We start from the raw sequence: 19,321 nt of genomic DNA, 5'->3' as shown, positions 1-19,321 counted from the left end.
CAAGAAAACCGCGATGCGTCTCTCTGAGTGGAGTAAGAAGCTTTTCTCCAAGGCGAAGGTCCAGTTTCATGCGGCTCAGCTGGTGATCCTTCACCTTGACATTGCGCAGGAGGGGAGATCCCTCTCCCCTGAGGAGCGGGACCTCCGCTTGAGACTGAAGAGAAGGGTTATTAGCCTGTCGGTGCTCCAGAGGGCTCGAAAGAGTCAGTGTGCAAGGGTTGCAAATTTGAAAGATGGTGATGCTAACACCAAATTTTTTCATCGACGCATTAATGCTAGGCGGCGAAAGAACCACATTCATCGGATCAAGCACAGGCATGGTTGGGTAACCGAGCATAAAGAAAAAGAGAAGATCATTCACGACCACTTCCATGAGGTGAGGGGAGAAGGGGATCGAGCGGCAAGGACTTTAATTGGGAGGAGCTAGGCATTGAGCCCCATGATTTGCACGGCCTCGATGCCACCATTTCTGAGGAGGAGGTTTGGGAGGCCATCAAGGACATGCCTTCCGATAAAGCGCCTGGCCCTGACGGCTTCACGGGATTGTTCTTTAAGAGGTGTTGGGGGGTCATCAAGCATACGGTCATGAGGGTGGTCCAACGCTTTGACTCCCTTCACATTGACGAGCTCCACTGGCTCAACTCTGCCAACGTTGTTCTCTTGCCCAAGAAGGATGGGGCTGAGGGCATTTCTGACTATAGGCCCATTAGCCTCATTCACTCCATTGCCAAAATCATCGCCAAAATCCTCTCGCTCCGGCTTGCCCCTCTTATGGATGGTCTTGTCTCAAACGCTCAAAGCGCTTTCGTCAAGCGGCGCAGTATCCATGACAACTTCATGTATGTGAGGAACTTCGCGCGGAGGTTACATAAGTGCAAAACTCCTGCCCTCCTCTTCAAGCTTGACATCAAGAAGGCTTTTGACTCTGTGAAGTGGGGATATTTCCTGGAGCTTCTTCAACGGCTTGGGTTTCCCAACAGATTTCGTGCTTGGGTTGCTGCTCTTCTTTCGACTTCATCCTCCCGCATCCTTCTCAACGGTCTGCCAGGGCCGCCCATCATGCACGGCAGCGGGTTTCGGCAGGGGGATCCCCTTTCCCCCCTGCTCTTTGTCATTGCGATCGACCCGCTTCAGAAAATCCTTGAGTTGGCAACAAGGAAACATCTCCTTCACAAGGTCCGGGGCCGGGGAGCCGAGATGCGGACTTCGTTTTATGCTGATGATGCGGCCGTCTTTGTGGCTCCTTTCAAGCAGGACATTGGCAACCTTGCAGCGATCTTGCGAGGCTTTGGCGAGGTTACGGGCCTCTGTTGCAACTTTCAGAAGAGCTCGGTCATGCCAATTAGGTGCGCCCACATTCATCTTGAGCCCATCCTTGGGAACTTACCGGCCACCCGTGCGTCCTTCCCGGTCAAATACTTAGGCCTCCCGCTCTCGGTTTGGCAACTCAAGCGGGTGGATTTCCAGTATCTCGAAGACAAGGCGGCCAGCAAATTGGTTACTTGGGAAGGCCAAAACATCACAACTATGAGGCGCACGGCCCTTGTCAAGTCAGTCCTTTGCTCCCAAGCGGTGTTCTCAATCACGCCGCTCGCCGTGCCTCAAAGCACTCTTCAGAGTCTGACCAAAATTGAACGGGCTTTCCTCTGGTCAGGTGCTGACAAGACTACGGGTGCCAAGTGCAAAGTGAAGTGGGACACGGTTTGTAGGCCGAAGGAGTATGGTGGCCTTGGGGTGCTTAACTCTGAAAAATTTGCGCGTGCCCTTCGCCTTAGGTGGCCTTGGTACGAATGGAAGGAGCCCCACAGATTGTGGGTTGGTTTTGGCAACCCTTGTACGGAGGACGATCTCAGCTTCTTTTATGCCTCCACCACCATTACTCTGGGCAACGGAGCCAAAACGCCTTTCTAGGATTCTCCTTGGCTCCTTGGCCGTAAGCCCAAGGAGATCGCCCCGCACATCTATGAGGCCTCCAGGAGGAAGAATTGGAAGGTCAGGGAGGCTGTTGAGAGGACGCTTGGATCTTCAAAATCAGCTACAACAACGTCGTCATCGGAGACCACATTCGAGAGTTTTTCACAATTTGGATGCTTTTGGATGACGTCCATCTTGAGGAGCATCGGGAGGACGACATCACCTGAAAGCATTCCAATGATGGGATGTACTCGGCAGCCAGTGCTTATAAAGCGCAGTTTCTTGGCTTAACCTTGTCCCCAATGGATCGCATGGTTTGGAAAGTTTGGGCTCCTTCGAAGATCAAATTCTTTGCTTGGTTGGCTATTCAAGATAGGATCTGGACTGCGGACCGCCTGGAGAGGCGCGGGTGGGCCAACTGCGGTCTGTGCCCTCTTTGCTCTAGGGAGCAGGAAACGGGTGCTCATCTTCTCTTCAAGTGTCGCTTCACTATTCGGCTTTGGAGGTCTCTCGCGGCCAAGCTTGGCCTTCATCACATTGACACCTCCGGATGTCATCTTCATGACTCCGTCCTAGATTGGTGGGAAGATGGTACTGGGAGACACGTCCCCAACAGGAGTGCCTTGGCCTCCCTCACCCTCCTCGTCTCCTGGACCATCTGGAATGAACGTAATGCTAGGGTGTTCCGACACAAAAGTGCTCCGCCGCCTATTCTTCTTAACACAATCCTTGAGGAGGCCAAGCTTTGGGTTACAGCTGGTGCAAAGAAACTAGGGCCTATTGTATTTCGTGAGTAGTTCGCATGCCGTGTTTGAGGTGGTCGCTGTAAAACTCTAATCTACTCTCCCTTATTTAATAGATGAGGCAAATATTTTGCCTCCGTTTCGAAAAAAGACATGTTCCTTACATACTGGCAGGGGTATCATCTCGGCTGCATTGGGCATTTGTCTGATTCGAGTATGTCCAATAGAATTTATGCATGAGCACGTATTCATTGTTCAAGTATTACATTACCAAGTAATTGTTCCCGTTGAATAGCTCTATGTGCCACCATCTGTAAGTAGCCTCTCTCAATCTATTTTTTGTTAAATATCTTGATGTATACAGAAAGTATCATAAACTATCTTGCTGCTTTCAGAAAAGCGTTCTGAAGACTCTGTTCTTTCGTGCTTCTGGTCACTGTTTTCTTTGGTGCTTCAGGTGGACTGAGTTAAATATCTTGATGTATATACAAGGCATCATAAATTATCTTGCTGCTTTCTAAACAGCGTATGGAAGTCTGTCTTCTTTCGTGCTTCCGGTCACTGTCATCTTTCATGCTTCCGAGTGGACTTTATAAGCATTACGTCCTAGGTGTTAAATAAAATAACTCAACCATTTTCAAAGTGATGTGTTACTTGGTGCAGTCCAACTCTGAACGTCTTTCTACTATTTATTTTCTTACTGAAGGTTAATTCCCACACACGCTACAGTCTGAAGGTACGTGCAAATTTTTTGTTTCTGAGTTGATATACATGTTTTACTGCAGGTCATGATGGTTTGCTTCCTTTTTAATTGAAATTCCACAATAGTTCCTCTATACTAACGTCTGTGTAAGTGTTCCATGTAGGTTTTAGTAAAGAGCATAAACTATGGATGCACAAATAGAATATCCTGGAGTTTCTTTTGTTTGGTCGATGGCAGATCAGCAAAACTGATTTGTGTTCTAGAAATTATCAACACTATAGTCCCTTAAGACAAGGAGTCGGAGCTGCAATTCAGCTTCGATGGCCAAATGAGGAAGATACAACATGGTCGAGCTTCTAACATGGCAATGATAGCACTTTTTTTGGAGAGCTGACTCTGGAGCTACGGAGGAAGACGTGTAGGCTGCTCCTTTCTATCGGTGGTAAGCTTATGAGTGGGGACATCAACGACGTTTCTGGAATTGGAGGTGTTGTGGTCCTCTTGACCTGTTGTTGCAATATACTTGACCATGTCAAGTAATTTTGTGCTCAGTCCTCCTGGACAGCTCGGTCAAACTGACAGGTTTCTCTCTTCTTCTCCAGGAACATGTGAGGTGAGTGGTGCAGCTTGAAATAGCCATTACAAACTCATAAATTAATGGGCATCTGAGGAGACACACGATGGGCTTTATAATACCATTCTCGATATGAATCTCGGCACCAACTCCTTACCTAGCACCTCCATGTAGTATTCCTGATGCTGACTTAATGATCCTTTTTTTCCAGGTTGAAGGTCTTGATAATCGTATATTCAAAGTTACATTGGACACATTAATAGTTCCTGATGGAATAATTTTTCTTTCTTCTGACTTTTCATTTATATTGCTATACTATTCTCCATTAGTTCACCTCTAAAAAAATGTCATTTTGTTTGTTTTTGAGAGTTGCAGGTTAGTGATTGTTGACTTTGATGCATTGGTAGTAGATTTTAAGTTAAGTTAAACTAGGTGACATTTCTGTTAATTCAGCTCAGGTAACATGATAGCCGCACGAGTACATGGATCCAACATCCAAATTTATTACTTTTAGCTATATGCTGATTCTGCTTCACTCTTTTCATGTATGTAAATGGAAAGTGTCATCGCTTAAAGACTTCTTTGTTTCAAAATTTTTGTATTAACTCATCATTTAAATTCTTTGTATTAACACTACTGTTACAATCCGATGCAAGCAATTCTTTTGTATGCACTCATTTGAAAGATATGCTTTCCCCACAAAAAGAGAAATGCTTTGACGCACATGCAAGTTACTATTTTTCTTTAGACAATGTATCTCTCTACATTATAAATTTTAGCACAATATATCCCGCAGCAACGCGCGGGGTTTCATGTAGTTTTCATTGAAAAGGAACCCCAAACCCAAGTACCACATGAGTTCACAACCCAGTTCAAAGCCACGCAGGGCCAGCTGATAATCGGAAAACAAAGTAACCGGAAAGAAGGAAACATCGAGCAGACAGTCTTTTGGACTCTAACAAGAAAAGAACACCACAGCACTCTGAGGCCACTCTGCTAATTCATAGCCAATGGCGAGGACAAAGCACTGGAGTCAGGTGTGGAGATCGGGCTCAGCATCTCGCCAGCAGTGGTCGTCAGCGCAACTCGAATTCCAGTCTTGGTTTCTGGGACTGGACTAAAGCTTGGTTTTGTCACCCACATTGGAGCCGTATCGTTTGCTCGATCATTTGAAACTATCCACGAAAGCCACAAATTTTACTATTTGTAAATTATAAATCAAAGTGTTATACACCTTCCTTTGTTCGTGGGAATTAAGGATAAGAACTGAAAGTTGAAGGATGACAAGATTAAAAGTCCATTGATTGGTTAAAGGGATCGGGAGTTTAAATCGAAAGGGGAATAAGAGTTTCGGCAGCCAACTTCCATCAATTTCTTCTCATTTGATCAGACTTTTATTCCGTATTAGTCTTCTTCGTATACCAAGAAAAGAAATGAGAGTACAAATTTATTCTCCACGCCTAATCCCTCCATAAACTTCATTACGCAAACTATCATTCCCTGCCTAAATATTACTAGGAAAGAGACTGCAAGTACCATTGGCATAAAATCTTTTTTTTAATGCATTGGCAAGCAAATATTATTTTTAGAGGAATTCGAGTGAAGTCTATTTTGAACTCTGAGGTTGTAGAGCATGTCATGAATGAACCTTGACATCCAAATCCTTGAAATTGATACCCTGACTTCTTCAATCCCGGTCGTTTTTGACCTTTAGGCCGTATCCAAACAGAAAAGGCCGGGATGAGTGAATTATGTAGCACATGTTTTGGGGGCCCACCTGTCAGCATGAGAAAGAAATAGAGAAATATTAAATATTTAAATTTTAAACCAGAGAACTCTGGGTTCTAGTCGTGCACGTCCTAAGCCTGCGCTGGTGCATGGCACGCTGCTGCGTCGCCGAACCTGGCTGTGGCACTGCGAATGGAGCAGGCGGCGACGGGAATCATGGAGACGTGCCTGTGCGTGGCCTAATGTCGTTGTTGACTAGGCCCCGATCGCTCCACGGCGACTACTTTCCGGCGGTCGAATGCGTACGTACACTGGCGAAATAGTATGACATGTGGATTGCTTTCTGGCGAGACGTGCAAATACACAAGTCACGCTTGATCAATTCTTTCAGGAGAAAACACTAACGTACGTAGCAAGCTGGCTACCAAAGCTTGCTGTATTGATCTTGAGGCTAGCTAGTTGATCAATGGGGCAATATTTTCGTTTTGCCAGGTAGCTAGCTATGCACGTATAGCAAACTACCACTCGACAATCCTTGATTGATCTGACGTAGCCGCTGATCCGCCAAGTACCGGCGTCCTCCGGTCCTCGAGTCACCGTCACCGGCGAGTGCTCCACTGGCAGCCCCACGTCGCCGCGCAGGGATGGAGGAGCAGCAGCAGTCAACAGCGAGGTGGCCTGCGGGTTTAAAGCAGCTGGATGGGCGGCCAGTGAAGGCGGTCATCGGCGCACACCGTGGAGGCGCGGTTGTCGGCCGTGCATGCCCTGCGCGTGCTCGGGAGGAGGGAGAAGGGAGACGAAGGAGGAAAGAGAAGAAGGCGGCGGCGCTGCGGTGTCCTCGCCGGCGACGGCGAGCCGTGCCTGCGTGGGGCAGTGGTCGGGCGCGAGCTCGCCAGGGGCATGGGCGGGGTCGAACGTCTCTGGCAGCGGCGGATCGAGCGGGAACGGGAGGAAGGAGATGGACTAGGCAGGAGAATTTTTTTAGGTATGGAAAGGCTAGTCATCTACGTCGAGGTTCATCTACGTCGATAAGGTTAGGGTACCAATTTCAGAGATTCAAACGTCGATAAAGTTAGGGTATCAATTTTAGGGATTCAAACGTCAAGGTTCATCTACGTCGTGCTCTATAACATTAAGGTTTAAAACAGACTTCACTCGAGGAATTGGCGAGCAGATCTTGGTAACAAGCCGATGCCGCTTGCCTCGATGCTAAGCAAGACCGGCTCGCCAACTAGGCACTAGCCAGTCCACACCCGAACATATCCGCGCGGCGTGGACTCGCGCAACCTTCCCCTTCACCCGTTACCTCCTCGCCGGCGTCGCCGTCGCCGTCGCCGTTGTCTGCGTCCGATCCGCTCTCCTCCGCCCCCACAGCCAAAAACGCCGCGAATGCGGAGCGTCTGCGCGAGGCGGTCGTGACCTGGCCGGAGCGGTGAGCCGAACCCCCCCGCGCGCGACGCCTCCCGCCGCTCGCCGCATCGGGATCTCGCTCGCACGCGCCGCCACCGCGCGATCTAGCGGCGGAGCGCACGGTACGGAGGGAGGGTTTCCCGGGAATTCCGGCGCCCGCGGGAGGCATGGCGGCGGAGACGTCCACTTCGGCGGCCGCCGGCTCGGGCGGCGGCAGCTGGGTGGAGTCGTACACGGGGATGTCCACGGACAACATCAAGGGGCTGGTGCTCGCGCTCTCCTCCAGCGTCTTCATCGGCACCAGCTTCATCGTCAAGAAGAAGGGGCTCAGGAAGGCTGGCGCGTCCGGCGTCCGCGCAGGTGACCTAATTGCGTTGCTTACCATCGAGGCATCATTACCTTGCCTGTCGATCTCCTAGCTGTATGTTATTTGTTTGCCCTGGTTGGTGCTCTGATCTGAGCTGAAAGACGCTGGTGTCTGATTATGATTAGATCCCATTCCAGCTGAAATCCATGTTGGAACAGTGGACATGTAATGGGGTTAGGGATAGGGTGAGCGCGTCAGAGTTTAGGCTGATAATGTTGATGCCGATTTAGATGTTGGGAGTTCACATATGCTGGAGTTTGTAGCCAATGGTTCCGTAACGATGTCGGTATTGCTTTTATTCTGCCTTGTTCGTAACGCGGTTGCACTGTAGTCTGGTTCTCAGCTCATTGTTCAGCCAATCGAGTACATTAATTTTGGATGTATTAGTTCAATTTAGTGGAGAATGACCTCACTAGTTAATTCTTCCAAACACGGTAAAAGTTATCAGTCTGTCGTTTCGATTTTTGGGAGGCTGTTCTTGGCTTCAAGTATGTGCGGAGAAACTACCAAAATTGGCCTGAGCAATGGTTCTGAAGATTTTAGTTCTCAAGCTATTTAGTTCTGGTGAACTAGATGATTCTATTATAAGCCGAAAACAGTTTGTTCTCGCTGACTGGTTACGCACAAATTTGCTGTTCATGGCAGGGGTTGGTGGGTACTCTTATTTGTATGAACCATTATGGTGGGCAGGAATGATTACAAGTAAGTGCACTTCTGATACAAGTGGATCTTCATGTACTGCTTCTACTTAACAATGTAATCTTGACGGTATTCAGTGCTGTTTCCCAGTGATCGTTGGAGAAGTTGCTAACTTTGCAGCATATGCGTTTGCTCCTGCTATACTTGTTACTCCACTTGGTGCACTTAGCATAATCATTAGGTAAAAGTCAGAAGTGCGGTCCTTAATGATAAATCTTGAGATGTTCAGCTGCTGACAATTCTGGAAGTCTGTGTTCATTCGAACTAACGTATTTCTCGCACAGCGCCGTTCTTGCAGACATTATGTTAAAGGAGAAGCTACATATCTTTGGTATACTTGGATGTGTTCTTTGTGTCGTGGGTTCAACAACTATTGTGCTTCATGCCCCCCAGGAGCGTGAAATTGAGTCTGTCGCAGAAGTGTGGGATCTTGCTACAGAACCAGGTACTTTCTTTTCTTTTCCTGATTAGCAACCATGCTTTGCCTATTTGTCTTATAAAGTACTAATGTTTTTGTATTTTCTTGCAGCATTTATATTTTATGCGATAATCGTGCTTGCTGCAACTTTCGTGCTCATATTCCGTTATATCCCACAATATGGTCAGACACATATCATGGTTTATATTGGTGTTTGTTCACTTGTAGGATCTCTATCGGTATGTGTTCATTCTACTTACGAATAATTAGCCCAATGTTTATTCACATGATACTATTGATTAATTATGCTCGAATTTTGTTTATTTTTATTTACTTGACAGGTCATGAGCGTGAAAGCTCTTGGTATAGCCTTGAAACTGACCTTTTCTGGGATAAACCAGCTAATCTATCCGCAGACATGGTTGTTCGCAATTATTGTTGTTGCATGTATATTAACACAGATGAACTATCTGAACAAGGTAACAATAATTTCTTTGCTGATGGTTCTTCCGTTGCTTAGTGATTGTACTTCAATATCTGCTAAGTAACTTTAGTACCACAAATTATTGCTCCCTCTGTAACTTAATATAAGATGTTTTTTGACACTGTCATGGACTCTAAAAACGTGTTATAAAAAGTTTCAGAGGGAGTACATCTTTAATCAGCCATAATGGGCACTGGCATGCTATTGATATTAGTATCTGAGTACATGATTCTCCTTGCTTCAAACTTATGCTTGATGTTTTGTACATTATTCAACCTACTATGTTTGCTTTTGCAGGCTCTTGACACATTCAATACGGCAGTTGTTTCACCAATATACTATACGATGTTTACCTCACTAACAATACTGGCTAGCGTCATAATGTTCAAGGTAACATATTTGGGCTTCTAGCTTTTTTATGGTGCTCTAGATGGTCATCTTAGTCTACTTGCTTAATTGCAAGTTTAACATGAGATCAAGTAGTGTTTGCTTGTACTAGGTATGCAGTGAATTGCTTTTAGAATCGCCACAGAATGAGGTCTGAGTAAAGGGGAACAATGTTACCCAAACATGTCATTGCCAACCAATTTTCTGTACGAGAGAATTTTAGGGATTATCATTTTCTTATCTGAAACTGAACTCATCAAACCAAGGGCATACCTATCATGATCTATGTCAGATTAGTGTTTACAAGTCTAGGACAATCCAATTATCGATTCTTGTCATCTGGAAATGACTGTTTAACTTTGTAATTATCTTTTCAGTTGATTTGGCTGTTGTCCATGTGGCTAGACAACACTTCTAAAGTTTATTTAATCAATAATTCATCTTCTTGTTTCAAGCCTTTTAGTCAGCACTCCATAATCTAATTTCTTGTCCCATGGTCAATATTATGCCATCTTGAGTTCAGTGTCTAGTCTGTAAATTATCTAACATATGTTTGTTGTCAACAAATGGTTCTGTTAAACTTGATAAAACTGCCAGTTTTGTTGTATAGAGTTAGTGACAATGCTCACAGATATTATAGACTCCTGATAGTACTTGCTTGCAGGACTGGGATCGTCAAAATCCAACTCAAATTGTGACAGAGATGTGTGGTTTTGTGACCATCCTTTCTGGGACATTTCTTCTTCATAAGACTAAAGATATGGTTGATGGTATGGTTCCACTCCTCCCTTCTGGTTTGCACATAGTAACTAGTATATTTGGTAACTTCTAACTTTCTGGCATTATAGGCCTCCCACCGACTCTGCCTATCAGGATTCCGAAACATGGTGATGAAAACGGCTACGCGTCTGAAGGAATTCCTCTTAGATCCGCTGCTGAAGGCCTCCCTCTGAGGTCACCGAGGGCAGCAGAATAATTTTGACCAACTTGAGATGCTCAGTGATCCTTGTGGCCATGGTTCGCATTCTTTCATTCTATCCAGTCTGTAGATTGTACTTTAGGGCTCTATAAACAGGAAAAGGCTCGTTCCCCCTTGTAGTTTTCGAGGAACCGGTAGAGTATTGGGGATATATGTCTTATACATCAAAAGTTTTTTTTCCATGTATTTTTGTTTTTGAGGAACCGGTATGGTATAGTATTGGGGATGCATCTTATACTGTAACTGTTGTATTATTTGAAAATGGGGAAAGAATCTGAAGAACTAAAAAATCATTCCCTCTTTCACTTCTGTTGAATCTGCGCACTATTTTCTCATTGGCGGTGATGTTCTTTGCGTGTGTAATGGCAATGCTCCGTTTGCCTCGCTGCACTTGCGAAAGCAATCCTTTCTTCCATGTCCAAAGCCAGGCAGATTCTTTTCAGCTTGCTCATTTCAGCTCTCTCCTTTAACTAACCCCGTAACCTTCTCGTGTCATCAAACCCAACAATCTCACACACCCGCCTGCACACGCACTACCAATGGCTGAGCAAGGAGGAGAAGAATACAAGGTGCTCATCGATCAGACCGGCAAAGACGCCGGTGAACCGCACCAAGACGCCGACGATGACGACGCCGACGACACCTCGAGCTTCATCCTGGTCATGAACCTCGTCCTGAGCGGCACGGCCCGGCTCAACGTGCTCCTCCCGACGGCCACCATCCTGACCTTCGCCATCTTCGCGCCGCTGGTCACCGACGACGGCAAGTGCGCGCGCGTCAACCGCGTGCTCACCGGCGCGTTCGTGCTGCTCTGCGCCGCCTCCTGCGTCTTCTTCACGCTCACCGACAGCTTCCGCTCCGCCACGGGCCGGCTCCGCTACGGCGTGGCCACCCCGGCGGGCATCGCGACGTTCTGCGCCGGCGGGGGGAGCCGGAGGAAGGCGCCGAGGGAGCCGGAGAGGTACAGGCTGCGGTGGTCGGACCTGTTCCACACCGCGCTGTCCCTGGTGGCCTTCGTGACCTTCGCCGCCTCCCACCACGACATCGTCCGGTGCTACTACCCCGGCGCGCCCAGGAAGGTGGTGAACACCGTGCCCCTCGTCGTCGGCTTCGTCGTCAGCCTCCTCTTCGTCATGTTCCCTTCCAAGAGGAGGGGGATCGGCTACCCGTTCCTGCTCCGGACCGACCTCGTGTACCTACGGCGCTGAACATTTTGGCGACCTGTGTAGTGGACCTGAACCCTGAGGTCGAGGCCTCTCTGACTCTGTCTGTATCGGAGCCGCATGTAAGCTTTGCATATATGATTTGATTTGTTGGAGATGTGTATGTTTGAAAGGTGTTACACGATTGATGGTTCTCTTGTGGAATTAACCGAGCCCAGATGTCAAATGTATACGTATGTACATACATCATTGTCCTGCTTTAGTACAAAGCTGAAAACGGAGTGTAAGGCGAGAGATGAGACGAGGCAGCCGCCGGACGGTGGCTCCTCATTCCTCGGCGTCCGGATCAGGCTCAAGGCCCGATATCTGCTTCAGCGGTTTCCAGATGAATTTTCTCCTGCATCAATCAATCCGGCTCGAAAGTCATTCACAAGAGAGAACACTCGTCTGTCATGGTTTGTTAAATTCAGTGAGAGTTCAGGTGGAGATTGATGTACCAGTTGCCGCATTCCGCGATGACCCTGACTTTGGGGCGGAGGTCAGGGAGCATGGCCAGGAACTGCAGCTCGGCCTTGGACAGAACCTGCAAACGAAACGAACACACGACAGACAACGATGAGAAACAGCGGAGCCGATGAGTAACGTGTGAGAGCGGCGAGAGCCTGAGAGAGACCTTAGCCTCGTAGACCCAGACGATGAGCCCTTTGGCGTCCGGGTGCAGCAGGCTGAGCCTGTAGTCCACCTCCGGCGGGAAGTACCACCTCGCCACCGGCTGCCTCCCGAGGCTAGGCTGCAGCAGCAGGCACCGCACCCAAGTCAGTTGTTAAGTAGCAGAGCAGACGACATTCATGGCGGTGAAACGGAGAGGAACGGCGATCGGTTGTGCTGACGGACCGGGCAGACGGGGTGGATCTTGGTGAGGGTGGACTCGGGGTCGCCGAGGCCGCGCGCGGAGAGGTCGAGGAAGTAGTAGCCCTGGTAGCGGAGGCGGTTGAGGTAGCGGCCCTCGTAGCCGCCCTCGTGCGGCGGGTAGATGGCCAGCGCCTTGTGCTCCTCCACGTCGGCCAGCCACCGCCCCAGGTCCGGCTTCACCAGGTCGCCGCCCACGAAGTCCATCAGCCCGCCGCCGCCGCCCGCGCGCACCGACACCGTCGACGGCCGCCCCGCGCCGCGCCGCCCGGTGAGGGACGTCGGCGCGTGGAGCCGCGGGGACACGGTGCGCGCCGCCGCCGCCGCCGCGGCTGCCGCTCCCGACCACATGCTCAGTTCCGCCGCCGCCGCCGCTGCTGCCTGGGTGTCAGTGTGCGCGTGTGTGTGGGTTGAGTTGCCGCGGCAGCCTGTGGCGGGAAGGTAACCGCGAGGGGATAAGTCTTGGCGCTGCTCGTTCCCAAGGCGATCCGTTGGCTTGGCCGTGGTGTTGTTGGATTCCACATTCCATTTTTTTTTTAGAAAACGTCGGCTCTTCATTAGTCGAACAACATAGTTACATAGTCTCCCGGACACAAATCGGAGTAGAATGAAAAACACAAAGACCATAGTTCATACAAGACTTAGTTAAATCATGAGCTAAAACATTAGACTGCCGACAAATATGCTTGAACAACACAGAAGAGATACTCGACACGTCATATTTGATGTCCGACACCACTGAGCCCACCAACAAAGGGTCACGGACAGGAGAATTGACCCTTTGCATCAGGGAAAGGCAATCAGAGGCGAAGACAACCGAGTCTTATCCTTCCTCTTGTGCAAGATAAACCGCTCGCCGAAAAGCCAAGGCCTCGGCCAACTCAGGAACATGCCTTGCATTCTCGACAGGCAAAAACACATTGACCATCAGAATTTAGAGTGACCACCCTTGCACCAATCTTTCCTAGTTCGGAGAAAATCGCAGCATCAGACATGAATAAAAGGAAACCTGGTGGCAAAAGAGTTCTCACACCAATTTTTTTTTGCCGAAACTGATAACAGAGGACAAAAGTTTGGTAATCACTAGGGACGTGTTTGGTAGGTTGTATCAAGTCTAACCAAACTTTGGCGGGCTAAGTACTCAGTTGTTGTCTGGCCTGCACGTAGAAGCTGGCTCGCACGAAACTTAAAGCGCTCCAGCCAGGCCCGCTAGGAATGCTCAAATCGACCTTTTTCTAGATGCAGGCTCGTCCTAGTGCAATTTATACTACAGCGAGGATGCAAGCTGTGCTTGATGCAGCCTACCAAACGACATGCAAAACATGGCTCAGAGCTTGTATACCCTTAAACAGGCTCCACAGGGCCAGGCTTCACTGAGAATGTAACCAAACATGAGGTAGGTGTAAACTTATAAACGTTTCCCCCGAGGGAAATTAGGTATTTTTTGGGCGAAATGTATCGGGTGACGACAAGTGGTGTAAGGTGTTTCTTTTCATGGATCCGAGGGGTGAGAACTTGTACCTACATATGTGTTTTCCTCTAAAATTTAAAATTTCAAATCGAAACATTTTTCAACGGAATGCCCAAAATAATTACAAACTGTTTTTACTGCTCCATTCTTAGGTCGACAACTTTGAAATTAGCGCATATTGAGAAGATCCGAGAAGCATTTTATTCAACACAAATTGGACTTCCAGCGGTGACAACATGTACCCCTCGGATGACATATTTGTATTTCATAGGGTAACATATGTGTACTTCCAACGAGTTATTTGCGACCATGTGGTGCAACTGGTACTTCCCACACGGTGTAATCTATATTCACTGGTGCAACTTGTACTTCGGCTCGATCCGACATGTACTACATGCGCGGTGTGACCTATACTCCCCATTGCAACTTATACTTCCGCATAGTGCAACTTCTGCTCCTCAATACAACTTGTACTTCTCACCTTCCACATGGTGCAATGTGTACTTCACGCATAGTGCAACATGTAGTCCCTGGTGAAACATGCACTTCTCGACTTCTCATGTTCTACAATATGTACTTCCCACCATATGCAACTTATATTCCAAATGCGACATGTACTCCCCACATGCTGCAAATGTACTCCAAATGTGTTGTGTACTTCTCGCACGGCGTAACCTGTACTCCCCATTGCAACTTGTACTCCTCGTGTGGTTTAAACTGTGATTCCTGCATAGTGTAGCTTTCGCTCCTCGGTACAACTTGTACTTCTCAACTTATACATGGTGCATAGTGCAACATGTAGTCCCCGGTGCAACATGCACTACTTGACTACCCGCGTGCTACAACATGTACTTCTCAACCATGTGCAACTTGTACTCCGCCTATGCTACAAATGTACCACCATGTGCAACATGTACTTCTTAACACAGATTGATGGAAAAACATGTACTTCACGCACAGTGCAACTTGACTCCCAGTACTTAGCGTAGTTGCACTTCTTAACACAGATTGATGAAATCCAAAAATATAAATAGAGAAAAACAAATAAAAACATGAAAAATCGGAGCGTACAACACAAAAACAGGAATCCCAGAGAAAACCAGGCTTCAAACGCTACCTAGTTGCCAAGCGGTGCGCTGACGTGCCTGCGCATCCCGCGCTCGTGTCACTTGTCATGCAAGATGACAACCATGTGTGCTGTTCGAGTGAATGGGGACAAGGGTACCACATGATATCGTATGGAAAATAAAGTAAAATTGGTGAAATGCGCGGCCCTCTAGGCCGACAAATTTAGGTTTTAGTCTTTTTATTTATCAACTTTCTAGAAATAATGTAAAAAGAGGATTGGATAATATAAAAAAGATATTTTTGTGAAAAATGATTTTTTTCTCAATGGGTTTTAAGTAATTTGGCAACAAGTATCAAAATGGTAGGTATTATACTATGAATGTAATATTTCATGTATCTAATAAAAAATGTTCATATAAATGAAATAAAAATATAATCATGTATTAAAAATATATTCATATATACAAAAATGAGATTCATGTATTAAGAGATGTATACGCACCTTTAATAAAATCTGGTGGATTTTTTAATATGTTCATATATCTGAAATAATTTTTTTATAATATTCAAAATATGTTAATGTATACCAATTTTTTTCATATACGTGGAAGTGTAGATCAAGGGCTCCTCTTTCTTTTCCTTCAAATGCTTGCATGAATTTGACTAAGGCACGTGTAGAAAAAAATGGAGCTTTTGAGCTATGGAATAATGAAGTGTGTGGGATAAGAAGCTTGGATCAAACGAGGGACAAGAGATGCCCATTGGGAAAGAAGGGTGGGTCTTTTATATGGCCCTATAAACTCTTTCTCATCGGGGTGCCGGTTGTACAACTTGTAGGTTTAGCGCGAAGATTCTGGACACATCCTCGAGACTGACCAAATTCCGAGCGAGACTCCGATGAGCCTGCAGCTGAGATCAGAGGCTCAGGGAGATACCAGGCTCTCCCGAAGGTTGGCTCAGATTCTGGGTGTCACAAAGCTGGAACCTCCGAGCCACATGAAGAAAACACATAGGTGTATATTTGAAGTTTTTTCTCTTCGTTTTATTAAGTTATTTTACGGAACTTGGGGTGTGGATTAGGATTGAATATAGAGAATAGAATTCCACCTCAAGTTCATCACATGACCCCCTCCCCCTCTATAGTATGATGTTAGTATGATTCAAGCATAAGAATAAATTTAATATGATGTTTTTCTTCTCTCTTATTAATAGGGGATCTTCATCAACATTTTCTTTTAACCTTTAGGACTAACACTTGTTCATATGCTTAACAATCATAGCGAGTCCCTCTTAATCATTGTTTCAAGTACAACAGAAACCTCTTTGGGAATTAGATATCATTTCACTTTGTGAGTGCCAAGGATGATGCAAAATCCAACAAACATATTCATCAAAGGCCAAAAACTGTCAGAGAAATAGAACTCCATATCAACTGACTTATATTTGAACCGAGAAAAAGCTAGCAGACCCATTTACAAAGGGGACTATCACATAATGAATATTCATCGCTTCACTGGACATGGTAATGAGGCCCATCTGAAGTTATAACTTATAACACACCAGTAACCCACACCTTCTTGATAGGAGATACCATGACTTAGGAGATGTAGAAAACATATAATAATTTTAGGAAGCGAGTACATCTAATTTGTGCCATGTCTTCGTATATAAAGTATTCCCTATTGTATAGAAGGTTGACATTGTTCATGAAAAGTTATTAGCATGCAAGATAACCAGAAGGTATCCACCTTCTTGAGCCTTGTTGTGAGGTCACAGATCACGAGAATGGGGCATTCTCTACAAAGCCCATGAGCATTTACGAGAACACGCCCATTTAATTCTCTATTTACACAAGGTTTGTTGATGGCCAAGTATTTGGAAAATATCAGATGCTACCGCATGAGTCATGCTCCCATGCTCTAGAGCGAGCTCAGTCGTTGGATTTCGGATCCAGTGGACATTTCAAGAGCGAAGTGTTGGACCTTACCATAATTAGGGTACTCTTAGAAGTCTTTTTTGCAAATTTGAGGGAGCTCCGCAAACGGCTGTTGGACTTGGAATCCGGTGCTCCTAGTGAGTCCGTAGCATGGTAGCATCTGATGCCCATAGCACCTGATATTTCCCCGCCAAGTATCAGTATGAATTTTAATGTAACTCTACTCACACAAGGTCGTGATTTTAAGGCATAGTCCATTCATCAGTTGTGAAGAGATATATATGTTGTTATCCTAGGGGAGACTTCAACCCGGTACGGGACTTACACTAAACAAATGTAATCAACATTACTCTAGCATAGTAATCTTTTTTTCCGACCACTTTGCAAATGGTGAGGATTGTTGGAGCTTCAACGGCAATTTTAGACCCATGTGAGATAAGACTGGAATTTCTGAAAATTCCTAAGTCTAGCAAAATTTAGTCCCACATGGCTAAAGCAAGAGCTGGAGACTAACATATATATAGTGAAGATCTAGCCATGTTATAAATTTGAAGAAACATAGGGCATGAGAAAGGCTTTAATTAAATACGCATATGCATATGTATTTGGGTATTGGTTGGGTGAAAATCTCTGTTACTTGTGACAACATGGTGTAAAATTTGTTAGCTAATAAATCCACTTTGTCTTTTGCTAAATTGGCTTCTTATCTCTTGCTTAGTTCTAACATATTGAATGTGATTTAATCTAACTGAGTTGGGCAATTAACTTAACATTTACACACCAGGTCAACATTTTTGTTACCGGTGCTTTATAGAGGTTGATTGTGTTGTCCTAGTGAAAGATACTTAAGGACGAGGAGACATCTTGAGCAGGCACTTGAACAGGGGCGGAGCTAGGACTGGGTACAAGGGGCCAAGCCAAGCAGGTAAAAAGATATCCAGTATAAAATATAATCATATGGAGCTTGTATTAGTTTAAATTGGCCTCCACAATTGGTGTTTTTTCTCTTCATAGCTGCCGAATTGCAATCTAGAGTTAGCTAAATTTGACATAGGAAAAATATGCATCACAAATATGAACTTTTACTAGATAATTTGCGTCACAATCATGATAATTTCTAGGACACCTACAAGATAAAATCATAGTGCAAAAATCACACAACCAAAGCAACAAAAACCGATGTATAAGTTCGGCAATGATACAAGATGTCAAGATGAGAATGGAGAGTCAAGGAGATTAGTAGATAGGCTTATGTGTTAAACCTTGGGCCTTAGCTAGTTTCTTGATCAGGGCCATAAGAATTGATAAGTGAAGCAGGCTACGTCGTCGCCGTATGAACCGGATCATGAACAGGAGAGGCGGTCGAGCAGCAAGGGATCGGAGCGGCAATATCTAACTTTCTGCGTAGTTATCCCAAGCACACGCTAATTACAGAGAACCCCAGGCACACGCTAACCACATGGGCCATTTTCCATTTTCCAAAATTCTCGATCTGCACCCAGGAGAGAAGATGGGGAGGTCCTATTTGGCGTGTTGCGTGCTTGGAGGAGGCACAACACGCACCCCCCCTCCAAATTCCCCAGCGTGCCCTTTTGGGCCGGCCCATGTGCGGGGCGCCCTGTTTTTCCATTTCATTTTTTCTTTTCTGTTTTCGTTTTTTCCTCTTTCAATAATTAAATATTTCAAAAAGTTTCTAATTTCACTAAAAATAGTGAATTTTGAAAATAATTTTTCAAGAAATCATAAAATTGTTCATGATTTTTTTAAAACGTTCATATATTCCAAAAAAATTCATAATTTTGAAAACATAATATAGATCATATTTTTATAGAACATGTTTTTGAAAAAAAATATGTATTAAAAATGTTCATGAAATTGATTGAATGTTCACAATTCCCAAAGAATCATAAATTTTTGAAAAATGCCCATAAAATCCAAAAAAGTTTTGAATTACAAAAAAATTCATTGATTCAATTTTTTTCATGTATTTTAAAAATGTTTGTCCGAACAAAAAAATGTCCATGAATTTCAAAATGTGCTCCCCAATTTCCAAAACATGTTTGTCAATTCAAAAAATGCCCGCCAATTTAAAATAAAAATGTCCACGGGTTCAAGAAAGGCTCAAATTTGTAAAAGCATGTCCATGAATTCAAGAAATGTTCACAATTTTAAAAATGTCCATGAAAGTGTAAAAAAATGTTTGCAAATTAGAAAATGATTGTGAATTAAAAATGTTGGTAATTGAAAAAAATTCTCACGATTTCAAAAAAACAGAAAGAAAAAGAGAACATAAAAAAATAAAAATAAAAAAATAAAGAAAAGTGAAAAAATAGGAAAACCCCGTAAGAGCTAAGTAGTGACCTACGCA

General features: G+C 45.4%; 3 protein-coding genes across 3 annotated transcripts; 2 read left to right on the top strand and 1 right to left on the bottom strand.

Annotated features, from left to right (window-relative positions):
- Positions 1–6,895: 6,895 nt before the first annotated feature.
- Positions 6,896–10,634, top strand: LOC109741361 (probable magnesium transporter NIPA4). Its single transcript, XM_020300439.4, has 9 exons — positions 6,896–7,432; positions 8,085–8,141; positions 8,229–8,319; positions 8,423–8,583; positions 8,668–8,795; positions 8,898–9,035; positions 9,338–9,430; positions 10,092–10,197; positions 10,276–10,634. Exons 1-9 carry the CDS (start codon positions 7,240–7,242, stop codon positions 10,401–10,403), a joined length of 1,095 nt encoding a protein of 364 aa, XP_020156028.1. The 5' UTR covers positions 6,896–7,239; the 3' UTR covers positions 10,404–10,634.
- Positions 10,635–10,691: 57 nt separating this feature from the next.
- Positions 10,692–11,614, top strand: LOC109741362 (protein DMP7). Its single transcript, XM_020300441.4, has one exon. It carries the CDS (start codon positions 10,946–10,948, stop codon positions 11,612–11,614), a length of 669 nt encoding a protein of 222 aa, XP_020156030.1. The 5' UTR covers positions 10,692–10,945.
- A 78-nt stretch (positions 11,615–11,692) lies between these two features.
- Positions 11,693–13,024, bottom strand: LOC109741363 (NAD(P)H-quinone oxidoreductase subunit N, chloroplastic). Its single transcript, XM_020300442.4, has 4 exons — positions 12,464–13,024; positions 12,243–12,359; positions 12,067–12,152; positions 11,693–11,966 (listed from the first exon to the last, which is right to left on the bottom strand). The coding sequence occupies exons 1-4, from the start codon at positions 12,827–12,829 to the stop codon at positions 11,897–11,899; spliced, it is 639 nt and encodes a 212-aa protein (XP_020156031.1). The 5' UTR covers positions 12,830–13,024; the 3' UTR covers positions 11,693–11,896.
- Between the last annotated feature and the right edge of the window lie 6,297 nt (positions 13,025–19,321).

The sequence above is a fragment of the Aegilops tauschii genome, chromosome 3, assembly GCF_002575655.3.
Source record: "Aegilops tauschii subsp. strangulata cultivar AL8/78 chromosome 3, Aet v6.0, whole genome shotgun sequence".
NCBI lineage: Eukaryota > Viridiplantae > Streptophyta > Magnoliopsida > Poales > Poaceae > Aegilops > Aegilops tauschii.
The sequence above is the reverse complement of the archived record's forward strand: the minus strand, read 5'-3'. Positions and strand labels throughout refer to the sequence as shown.

Coding starts and splice junctions, on each gene's coding strand:
- LOC109741363 (XM_020300442.4), bottom strand. CDS start 12,829: ATGTGGTCGGGAGCGGCAGCCGCGGCGGCGGCGGCGGCGCGCACCGTG. Junction 12,360..12,463: donor AGATCCACCCCGTCTGCCCG/GTCCGTCAGCAC, acceptor CTGCTGCTGCAG/CCTAGCCTCGGGAGGCAGCC. Junction 11,967..12,066: donor ATCGCGGAATGCGGCAACTG/GTACATCAATCT, acceptor TGATTGATGCAG/GAGAAAATTCATCTGGAAAC.
- LOC109741362 (XM_020300441.4), top strand. CDS start 10,946: ATGGCTGAGCAAGGAGGAGAAGAATACAAGGTGCTCATCGATCAGACC.
- LOC109741361 (XM_020300439.4), top strand. CDS start 7,240: ATGGCGGCGGAGACGTCCACTTCGGCGGCCGCCGGCTCGGGCGGCGGC. Junction 8,320..8,422: donor GCACTTAGCATAATCATTAG/GTAAAAGTCAGA, acceptor TTTCTCGCACAG/CGCCGTTCTTGCAGACATTA. Junction 9,431..10,091: donor CTAGCGTCATAATGTTCAAG/GTAACATATTTG, acceptor ACTTGCTTGCAG/GACTGGGATCGTCAAAATCC.